General features: G+C 40.3%; 1 protein-coding gene across 1 annotated transcript in view; it reads right to left on the bottom strand.

Annotated features, from left to right (window-relative positions):
- The window catches only part of SLC44A1 (solute carrier family 44 member 1), a 96,554-nt gene that overhangs the window by 50,323 nt on the left and 34,472 nt on the right, over positions 1-11,759 (bottom strand). Inside the window, 1 exon segment of the mRNA XM_023510555.1 lies at positions 7,209-7,345. Within this exon segment, the coding sequence (XP_023366323.1) occupies positions 7,209-7,345 (137 nt within the window).

The raw sequence follows: 11,759 nt of genomic DNA, 5'->3' as shown, positions 1-11,759 counted from the left end.
TCATTGTTGTTTGGCGGGCCAGGCTGGGGATTTGAACCCACCACCTTAGGTGTATGTGGCTGGCGCCTTAGCTGCTTGAGCCACAGGTGCTGAGCCGCAAACTATTAGCACCAACTGAGAACCTACCGTCAGCCCCTAACTTACTCATAGGTTATACTCATTTCTACTTATTTATTTTTTATGTTTTTTCAGAAAAGGGGTCTTGCTATGTTGCCCAGGCTGGCCTCAAACTAGGGCTACAGTAGCTAGAACTACAGGCAAGCACCATTGCACCTGGCAGGTTATGCTCATTTCTAAACTGCCATTTAGAATTTAAGTGGAAAGTGCAAAACCAAAATGATATGCAAAGCACCTGACACAGTGCGTGGCACACAATAGGTACCAATAAACGGTGTGCCAGGGCTTAAGTATGATTTACCAACTCAGAATCAGATGCCCATACTGAAGAATGGGGACAGTGGGGTGAAGTGAAGGGTAGTCTATGGACCAGAGATGCTGGGCCAGAAGTAGAGAGGGGAGACAGGCATTGTCCTCCTCTTTCCTTTCCTGTCTGTCATGGCATGGCTGAGTAGAGATAAAAAAACTCCCATAAAGACCAAGTTGGAGTCAGAACCATGATGAACAGTAGTCCCCATCTTAGGTATCCCCCAGTGGATCCTCCACAGAGGGAACTGAATCCTATATATACTGCGTCCCTTTGAGCTGATAACTGAGAGGGCTACTAAGTGGCTCACTATGATTACTGACAGGCTGCTGAGTAATCATACCTGATGGGCAGGTAGCACAGACAGAGAGGATACGCTGGACCAAGGGATGATTCACAACCAGGCGAGATGGGGCCGAACATTGTGAGGTGTCACCATGCTACTCAGCACAAAGTACAATTTAAAATTTATGAATTGTTCACTTCAGGAATTTTCCACTAAGTATTTTTAGACTGCAGTTGGCCATGGGTAATTGAAACCCGGATCGAAATTATGGATAAGAGGGGACTACTGTATGCATTATTTGAATTTTCCAAAACAATGATAATAAAGGAGGGAAGAAATCTGCTCATCGGAAACCGAAGGGAAGGAAATTGGAAGTAAGATGGAATTCACACCCTGCTGGAAATTAGAACTCAGATGGGAGATCTCCCACCAGATGGCTTCAATTTTCTCTGCAGGGCATCAGTTTAGGGAAGAAGACCAACAAGGGGGCTTAAGAAAAGAAATGAATAATCGCTAGGGGAGTATGTATGCCAGGGAATGAATGAATACAATGAATGATTTAGAGATGAATAAAAAGAACTGATTTCACAGGAATTCTGGTTAGATTGAAGCTAAACAATTTACCTGCCGGCAGCAACTCCCAGGGATACAGAATGGAGGGTAAAGTGTACTGAGAGGATGAGAAATTATTAAGTGGCAATAGTAAGAAATAGGGAAATCCAGTCCATTGTTCTTTCTAAAAACATTTATGGATGTCATTTATAGGTGAGCCTGGATATTCAGAGACGAGGAGAGCACTACTGTGCCCCTGGGAAATTCATACACGATTGCAATAAAGATGGTAACAGAGAACTGAAAGAGGTTGATAGAGTCCTTACGGTACTTGGTAACTTTAAAGGCAATGTTTAGAATGTTTTATTCTCTAACCTCACATATTTATGATATTTGTACCATATATGAATAATGAGCCATACTAATAAAGTACACATTTGTATACCAACCACCCAATCCAGGAACTAGAACTCGTACTTTTATATTCATCTAAATTCTTTGCCTGCATTTCAAAGCTCTTTGTACGTAATGAGGCAGCATCTCCAAATAGCCAATCTAATTTCCAGCTCTTTTATCCAAACTCTCTATTCTAGTCAGACATACTTGTCAGGGGCATTCTACAAACTCTAAGTGTCCAAGAAAACAACTCTTCTTTCTTGTCTAAAAGAAATAAAGACTTAAGGAAATAATTTATCTGCCTAATAAATGCATTTCTTACAACCACCGCTAAAGGAACAAAGAGCTTCCACTTATAAACATTTTAAATAATTTCTAAAGATAAGAATACGTTCACGTGAATGGATTGTTGTAAGTGCTAAAAAGTACTTTCAAATGTTGTCATGGAAACTTAAAATTCTTTGAAAAGGATTTACATTATCTTTCCATTCTGGTAAGAAACATGGTACTCTTCCCTGCATTTTAAAAATAAGGTTTAGAATTAGCATTTAAAACGTTGCTGCCTCGAGTGAGATGCTTCTCTTTTATGAACTTTCAAAAAGATCATGATAAAATACACAGAACATAAAATTTACCATCTGAATCATTTGTAAATGTACAGTTCAGCGACATTCAGTACATTTACATTGTTGTGCAAGAATCACTACCATCTCCAGAACTCTCTACCCATTGAAGAGTTAACACCCTTTCCACCCTCCCAGGAGCCCCCCGGAAACTACCATTTTATTTTTTGTCTGTATAAATTTGACTTCTCTAGGTAGAATCTTTGTTTTTTTTTTTTTTTTTGCAGTTTTTGGCCAGGGCTGGATTTGAACCCCCCACCTCTGGCATATGGGGCCGGCTCCCTACTCCTTTGAGCCACAGGCGCCACCCTAGGTAGAATCTTGTAGTATTTGTCCTTTCATGACTGGCCTGTGTGACTTCACATAATGTTCTCCAGGTTCAACCATATTGTAGCAAGCGTCTGAATTTCCTTTACTGTTTTTTATTGTGGTGAAAACACACTAACATATAATCTCCTATCTTAACTTTTTTAGGGGGGGACAGAGCCTTACTCAGTCACCCTGGGGTTAAATGCCATGGCATTATAGCTCACAGCAACCTCAAACTCTCTGGGCTCAAGTGATCCTCTTGTTTCAGCCTCCTGAGTAGCTAGGACCACAGGTGCCCAGCTAGTTTTTCTATTTTTAGTAGGAACGGGGTCTTGCTCTAGCTCAAGCTGATCTCCAACTCCTGAGCTCAAGCAATCCACCCGCTTTGGCCTCCCAGAGTGCTAGGACTGTAAGCATGAGCCACTGCACCCAGCCTTACATCTTAACCATTTTTAAGTGTATAGTACAGCAGTGTTAACTAGATGCTCATTTTTACACAATAGCTATCTAGAACTTTTTCTTCTTGTAAATCTGAAACTCTTAGTCAATTCCTTTTTTTCTCTCTCTCCCCTACCCTTGGCAACCACAATTCTACCTTTTTTTGTTTCTAAGAGTCTGACTCTTTTAGATGCTTCACATAAGTGGAATCACGCAGTGTTTTTCTTTTTGTGACTGGCTTAATTGCCTTAGTTGACTTAGAAAGCGTCCTCAAGTTTCATAGATGGTGTAGCGTATGACAGGATTTTCTTCTTTTTTTTTAAAGCTAATCTTCCATAGTATGGAAGTGTCCAGGTCCATACAGGCAGTGTTCAGATTACAAATGAGATCGATTCTGTAGGTGTGTTCTTAAGTTGAATTTGTCTGGAAGCTGAAACAGGTACACTTACTTATCACCTTTTACCTTTAATAGCCCCCATTCACAAGTCCAAGCTGATGCAAGTTGGACGTTTGTAACTCAGGAACTGCCACATTTTCTTTATCTATTCTGTCTATGGACCTTGAGCTTGCTTCTACCTCTTGGCTATTGTGAATAATGCTACAGTGAAAATGGTTGTGCAGATATCCTGTGAGATACTATTTTCAGTTCTTTTGGATACACAGCCAGGAGTGGGACTGCTATATCATATGTTATTTCTATTTTTAATTTTTCGAGAAAACTTCCATACTGTTTTCCATAGCAGCTGCTATTCTCACAAACACTTGTGATTTTGTGGTTTTTTGATAGTAGTTCTTCATCTAGTTGGGATATTAACCCTTTGCTAGAAATACGATTTGCAAATATTTTGTCCCATTGCATGGATGGCTTTTCATTCTGTTGGTTTTGTCCTTTGATGCACAGAAGCTTTCAATTTTGACATAATCCAATTTATCTATTTTTTTTTCATTTATTGCCTAAGCTTTTGGTGTCATCTTAGAAATTATTGCCAAAACCAATGCTACAGAGCTTTCCCCCATGTTTTCTTCTAAGAGTGAAGCTCTTACATTTAGGTTCTTCTATAGACTTGTAACTACAGCTTCTACAGATCTGAAAATTTCCCATTTAAGCCTGAATTATATCTTAGAGATAATTCCTCTCTGAAATGAATTCTTAAGATCTTTATATGTAAGATCAAACAGTATACATATTTTCTAACAGAAGTGTAACTGTGACAACATTATGGGTAGGGACACCAGTGAAAATTATTTGCTCCTTTGAATCACCTTGCCCCTCAACTTATAGAAAAGATCACTTAAAAAGACAAAAATGGGAGAAAATGATGCACAAAGCAAAGAAAGAATTCTCTCGGCGGTAAGGGTAATATGAAAATTCAGTCTTACCACATCCAATTTTAAGTCACCAATCCAAAGAACAATATAGGTTCTTTTGATAAATTCAGGAATTTCAACATGGGTTGCTACTAAAATAAGGTATTTAGTCCTCTATGTCTAATGCTCTCTCTCTAATACCCCAGGAGGGTCTTTTTACCTAGACCTGAATAGGCCACACGCAGTATCATATTCACTTAAAAGGCCACTGGCCTGGAAACAAAGCATGTCAGGATGTGGCGTTTTCCCTCAATCATAGGAGGCCATGTAGCTAGCAAGGACCTGGCTCTCTTCTGGCCCACCAGATGACTGCTCAGTTATAGGGAAGCACGCCTCACATCCAGTAAGTCTGGGAGGATATAGTGGAAGATGGTGCAAGGCCAGATTATAGCTCTGAATGACAGTGTAAGAAATACAGACTTTTATTTTTTACCACTGATGATTTCTGAGCAAGGGATTAGGACTGATTGAAGCTCTAGGAGCAACAGTATGTAGAGAGCTCAAAGTAAAGAGAGACTGGAAACAGAAAGGCTACTACATTCCACTGGTGGAATAATGTTATAAATAACAATAATGATGATAATAGCAGTAGCCAGCAGTTTTTCTCAGCAGCTTATTGTTTGCCAGATACTCTTATAAGCACTTTTCACGTGTTAACTCCTCATAGCAATCCTATGAGGCATGTTAGGTACAAATATTATCCCCATGTAACAGATGGGGAAACCGAGGCAAGGAGCAGTCAAGTAACTTGTCCAGGGTCTCACAGTCATTAAATAGTAGAAGTAAGACTTGAATCCAAATAATGTCACTACAGAGCTTAGCTCAACTCTTGACTACTCAACTACACCATCTGCCAAAGTATGTTGTGTCTACTCATGTTTGTCTAAGATTCTGGAAAAATAGGAAGAAATCACTCCTCCTAAGAAACCTAATAGGAATAAGGCCAAAACACGGATGTCACATGGGACAGAAAACACACAGATGTCACATGGGAACAGAAAACGAGATACTTAGGAGTAGTTGGCACCTCTTTATTCAACGCCTACCAAATGTCCACTATTCTTCATGCATCAACTCGTTTAATCCTCATGACCAATCTATGAGAGAGGCTTTTTTGTTTTGTTTTGTTTTTCTCACTCTGTCACCCCAAGTAGAGTGTTGCAGTGTCATAGCTCACAGCAACCTCAAACTCCTGGGTCTTCTTGCCTCAGTCTCCCAAGTAGCTGTGACTAACTACAAGTGCCTACTACGGGCAGCACCTGTGGCTCAAAGGAGTAAGGCACCAGCCCCATATGCTGGAGGTGGCGGGTTCAAACCCAGCCCCAACCAAAAAAAAAAAAGAACTGCAAAAAATACAAGTGCCTGCTTCTATGTCCAGGCTAGTTTTGCTACTTTTAGTAGAGCTGGGGTCTCACTTGTGCTCAGGCTGGTCTCAAACTACTGAGCTCAGTCAATCCATCTGCCTCAGCCTCCCAGAGTGCTAGGATTATAGGCATGAGCCACTGTGCCCAGCCAAAAGAGGTATTATTTTTAATCTGCATCTTTTCAGATAAGGAAACCTAGGCTCAGAGAAACTTATGTCTTTTGCCCTTCATTACAGAGCCAATCAGTGACAAAGTCAGCACTGGAATCAAGGTCCAAATCTCATGCTCCTTTCACTGACTTACATTGAGGTCATGGAACAGTGAGGCAGGATATAGCCAGCCTGGAAGGTAAGTCCTCCTGCCTTCAGAAGGCTAGACTCCCCCCCACAGTGGTGTGCACACAGCTATGGCCCCAGGCTGTCGGTTCACAGCTAGAAGTTGTCCGAGTGGTCAGCCCTTGTTCCAAGCAACCATATCTAACCTGTGCATTTGGGCAGGACTGAGGTAGCTCATGATTCCCCCACAAATATGAAGCTTCAAGGAAGTTCAAAAACATGGACTTGAGGGGCCATGTGTATGTGGCCCTCCAAGAGGAGTAGTTCAAAAAAAGTTCTCTGAAGAGAACTGAGGCAAACCATATGGACCTGAAGATGGGACCTGGAGATAAGAAACCCAAGGAAACAAAGCTAGAGTTGAAGAAACTGACCATACTGGTTTTCTCAGCTAATTCTCATTCATTTATCCTAACAACAACAAAAAAAATTATTTATTTATTTATTTATTTATTTATTTTTTTTTGAGATAGTCACTTGTCACCCTTGGTAGAGTGCCATGGTGTTATAGCTCACAGCAACCTAAACTCCTAGGCTTAAGCGATTTTCTTGCCTCAGCCTCCCAAACAGCTGGGACTACAGGTGCCCACCACAATGCCCAGTTATTTTTAGAGATGAGATCTCATTCTTGCTCAGGGGGTCTTGAACGCCTATCCTCAAGCAATCCTCCAGCCTCCACTTCCCAGAAAGCGAGGATTACAATGCCCGAACTACTATACCTGGCCTAATTGAAATATTTTCAAATTAACACTTGAGAAGAGGGGGAAAAAAAGAAACAAATTTTACATAGAATGGTCTAGTAATTTCCACTCAATAGATTATATCAAAATTACCTGAGACATTTATTAAAAATATAGATTTCCAGAGCCCAATGACCCAGTCAGTCAGAATTTCCTGGGGTGGGAGCCAGGATCTAGAGTTTAGAAAAGCTCCCCGGGTGTCTATAATAGTTTTTAAGAAAGGAAATCCAAAATTACTCCAATTTTCTTTTTCTTTCTGAAGTTCCTCGATGATGTATTTAACAGCAGGACAAATTTACCTTGTAATCTGAGCACATAATATTTACAAGTGAGAATAGGTAGGAGAGGCATAGATTTGGATGGCCTAACGTCTCACCATTCATCTCTGCAAACTTCTGAACATCACTCAGGGTTTTCAGTTCTTGTCTTGGGCAGGCCGCTACACACAGAGCTACAGACTTGATCTTCCGGTTTATCAAGTCCAGATTGCATGGATCCAAAAAGAATACATACCTAGAGCATGGAGAAAAAAGCTGAGATATTATTTCACAAAACACATTCTGGTTTTTCACAAAACACATTCACTGCATGTTTGCCTAAGTCCAAAAGCAAAGAACATTTCTTCTATACTCCCTCCCTCACAATAGGGAGTATATTTCATAAAGATATGTATATATTTACACTTATTTCATAAATCTAATCCAAAAGAAAATTTTTTAAAATAATTGCTTATAAATATCCTGTTAACAGTGGGAACAGGGGAATTTTAGCACTCACTAATTTTCACCATCTACTTTTCTAGTATTTCCGTGTTTGTAATGTGCACATACAGATTCTATAATTAGAAACCATCTAATTTAGTTTTCTTAACATCACTAGTTTTATCAAATTATTTTATTAAATGTGTACCCAAAAAAATTACTGGACTATCCCAATATTGGTATATAATGTAACATGAATTATAGTTTGTATAAACTATAAGGCTTTAGTTAATAAATGTATAATTCTAAAAATATATATATGTAAATTTAATATATATATAACTGAATATATAAAGTGGAATGGCGATTAGAAGGAAATACGTCGACATTTCATCTTCAGTCACCTCTGGGTGTTAGAATAGAATGATTTTAATTTTCTTCCTTTTATACCTTTCAGAATTCTCACCTTCTAGAAAGAATGTAAATTACTTCTGAATTGAAATATTACAGTAAATACTGTTTCTTACTGGTATAAATACTGTCCATTACTTGTGGACAAAATAACCCCCCAATCCTAAATTATCTCCTTTACATCCTATACATTTATTTATGGTTTAGAAAATGGAAAATTCATTAGAAATCAAATTAAAACAGATAGTTTAAAATTATAAAGTAGGAAAGATGATAAAGATTGCAGATATTATCATTTGGTCAAAGTGAGAGTAAGGGCCAAACACTATTAACTGAGATAAGCTAAGTGTAATGTTATGGCTCGTGGAAGGGAGTCTAAGAAGGAATGCTTCTCTTTAACTCTTAGGCAGACAAGAGTTAAAGAACCTCTAGTTCAGGGTTTGTTTCCACTGGATCTGAGGGAAGTTTTATAACATCAGGCATTTGTCAATAGCCTTTCCCACACTGTTAACCTCTGTCATTATGCAAAATCTGGAATAATAAATGAAATCAAATATAAAAATTACACAAATAAACTGGAAAGCAAAAAATGTAAAGTCAACACATATGCTGAAATGGATAATATTAAAAAGGAACCAGCAAGGAAATTGAGTAGAAATTACAAGTGGGTGAGGGGCGACCAGAATAGAAATTAAAAGTGGGGGAGGGGCGACCAGCGAGCCTTTCCAGAGAAGGAACTTAAGTGTGCAGCTGGGGGCCAGGAACCTGGCATGAAGATCAGGTATAAGCTATGACCTACAAAACTAAAAAAAGGGCTTTTTTATGACCCTGTCAGTGACTCTGAACCCATTAATGTTCTATCTACATAGATAAAAGGGAAGAAAAGAAGCAGGTCAGAAAGATGTGGTTTAGAAGTAGGATTCATGGACTGTTTCTATGGCTGATAATAAGGAAGTAGGGCATAGAGAGAACTGCTTCTGGCAATCTCTGGGTAGAAATAAGCATTCCTTTCCTGATTGTTCCTCCACCCATCCTGTGTATCTAATTGAGAATGTCCATGCCAGGACAATGAGTTGTATAAAGCCAGATTCAGGACAGGGAACACTCAGGTCCTTGAGAAAGGTGTTGTAAAACCTATGATTCAACTACTACTGTTACCACCAATATCACCACCACCACCACCACCACCACCATCACCCTGAGCACCATTGCCACAATTATCACCGCCACCATCACCACCACTACCATCATCACAATCATCTCCATTGTCATCACTACCACCTTCACCACCACCACTATAATAATATAACTAAACAATAAAAATAATAATAGCTAACAGTTATTCAGTACTAAGGATGTACCAGACATTGTATTAAACTCTTACACATGGCCTGTAAGCCACTGGGAGGCCGAGGTGGGTGGATTGCATGGGCTCAGGAGTTTGAGACCAGCCTGAGCAAGAGTGAGACCCCGTCTCTAATAACAATGAAAAACAAGGCAAGAGGCTCCCATGAGCCCAAGAGTTTGAGGTTGCTGTGAGTTATGAACCGATGGCACTCCACCAAGGGCAATAAAGTGAGTCTGTCTTAACAAAATAATAAATAAGTAAATAAGCCCTTACACATATTGACTCATTAAATCCTCACAACAGGCTCAGCGCTAGCTCAAGTGGCTAAGGTACCAGCCACATACACCAGAGCTGGCGCATTTGAATCCAGCCCGGGCCTGCCAAACAATGACAACTACAACCAAACAATAGCTGGGCATCGTGGCAGGCACCTGTAGTCCCAGCTACTTGGGAGGCGGAGGCAAAAGAATCACTTAAGCCCAGGAGTTGGAGGTTGCTATGAGCTGTGACATCACAGCACTCTGGCGATAGCTTGAGGCTCTGACTCAAACAGACAGACAAACAAACAAAAAAATCCTCACAATAATCCTATTGTGCATTTCTATGGTAGGAGGGTAGGCAATGGAACTGGGGTTGGGGAAAGGAGTTGAATTATTCATAGTTCTAAATGATGAGCAATGGCTTGAGAACTATCTAGAGAAATCCCATCACAGTAGAAAAACAGGCTTAGAGCCCGCGGTGGCTCACGCCAGTAATTCTAACACTTTGGGAGGGTGAGGTGGGTGGATCACTTGAGGTCATGAGTTCGAAACCAGCCTGAGCCAGACCAAGACCCCCATCTCTATAAATAGCCGGGTGTTGTGGTGGGTGCCTGTGGTCCCAGCTACTGGGACCTAAGTCAAGAGGATTGACTTAGACAAGAGGATTGCTTGAACTCAAGAGTTTAAGGTTGTTGTGAGCTATGATGCCACGGCACTTTACCAAGGATGACAAAATGAGACTCTGTCAAAAAAAAAAAGAAAGAAAGAAAAGGAAAAAACAGGCTTAGAGAAAAACAAAGACAGCCAGAGGGAGCCAGGGCCTTGCAGCTGGGCCTCGCAGCTGGGCCTCAGCTGCATCAGGGACAATCCCCTGAGAATAGATGTGCGGTCTGATTGTGCTTCAGCTTCTGCTTTCTCCAAGGCCAGAAGTACCCCCACTAAGTTTCTAACTTTTTTTATACCTTAGAACATATTTCATTCATCTATACGAGTGAATGGGTGGCAGCCTTCCTTATCCCTCACTTCAGGCAGACCAACTCGAGTTTACCTTCTGGTTCTCTCTCTTATTAGTTCTCTGACCTTGGGGAATATATTTATCCTTCTAAGCTTCAGTTTTCTTATCTACAAAACTGTACCACAACTATTTTATAGTTTGCTATAATGTTAACAATGTATATAATGCACATAACACATTCTACATATTCAGTGACTCATGTCATTACCATTAAGAAAACTATTTGCTTTCCACAAATTGTACATTTGATAGGAGGACACTAAGCACAACACTTGCTGATATGAGCTTAAACAGGTCTGCAGGACTAACATTTAGTTTTCATTTGGAAGAAAAATCTGGGTAGGAGTATTCATGACTATTAGCTTTGAGAAGGACTAGGCCTCCACAACAGGCCTAGCCCAATGAAAAAAAAGAAATGGGGGTGGGGGACAAGAAGAATGCTGCCATGACTGTAAAATCTACAGTCTGCAACAGATTTTATACTCTGCAAAGACTGTAAAATCTGCGATCTACTACAAACACTGTAAAACCAACACCACACATTTTCTAGCGTGTGTATATGGTTTGAAAAGATGTAAAATCAAACGAAGTAAAATAGAATTTGAAAAAGTATCTTCAGGAAATATGTACTCACATCTACACACACATTTATATTCCATATCTTACCTGCCTCCATAGGCTGACGGCATATTACATGTAATTACTACATTTTCCTCACATACATTCAAATGCACCCCTCCCACACACACGTTAAAAATAACATAGAGGCCTTAGGTTCACATTCTATTGATATTTATTGGATGCCTAGGTATTTGGTCACTGTTATATCCATGACCTAATTTGATCCTCACAAGAACTCTATGACATAGGAGACATCACCATTCTGCAGATGACAAAACGAAGGCCCTGAGGGGCCAACAGCAAGACCCAAGAGAGGTAGTAGGTGCAAAGCTTGAATTAAAGCCTAGTCCTGGGCTTGGCACTTGTGGCTCAAGTAGCTAAGGCTCTAGCCACATAGACCTAAGGTGGTGGGTTCGAATCCAGCCTGGGCCCACCAAACAACAATGACAGCTACAACCAAAAAATAGCCGGGCATTGTGGTGGGCGCCTGTGGTCCCAGCTACTTGGGAGGTGGAGGCAGGAGACTCGCTTAAGCCCAGGAGTTGGAGGTTGCTGTGAGCTGTGATGCCAC

Source organism: Otolemur garnettii, unplaced genomic scaffold (genome assembly GCF_000181295.1).
Source record: "Otolemur garnettii isolate 467f Iridium unplaced genomic scaffold, OtoGar3 scaffold00014, whole genome shotgun sequence".
NCBI classification, from domain to species: Eukaryota; Metazoa; Chordata; class Mammalia; order Primates; family Galagidae; genus Otolemur; species Otolemur garnettii.
The sequence above is the reverse complement of the archived record's forward strand: the minus strand, read 5'-3'. Positions and strand labels throughout refer to the sequence as shown.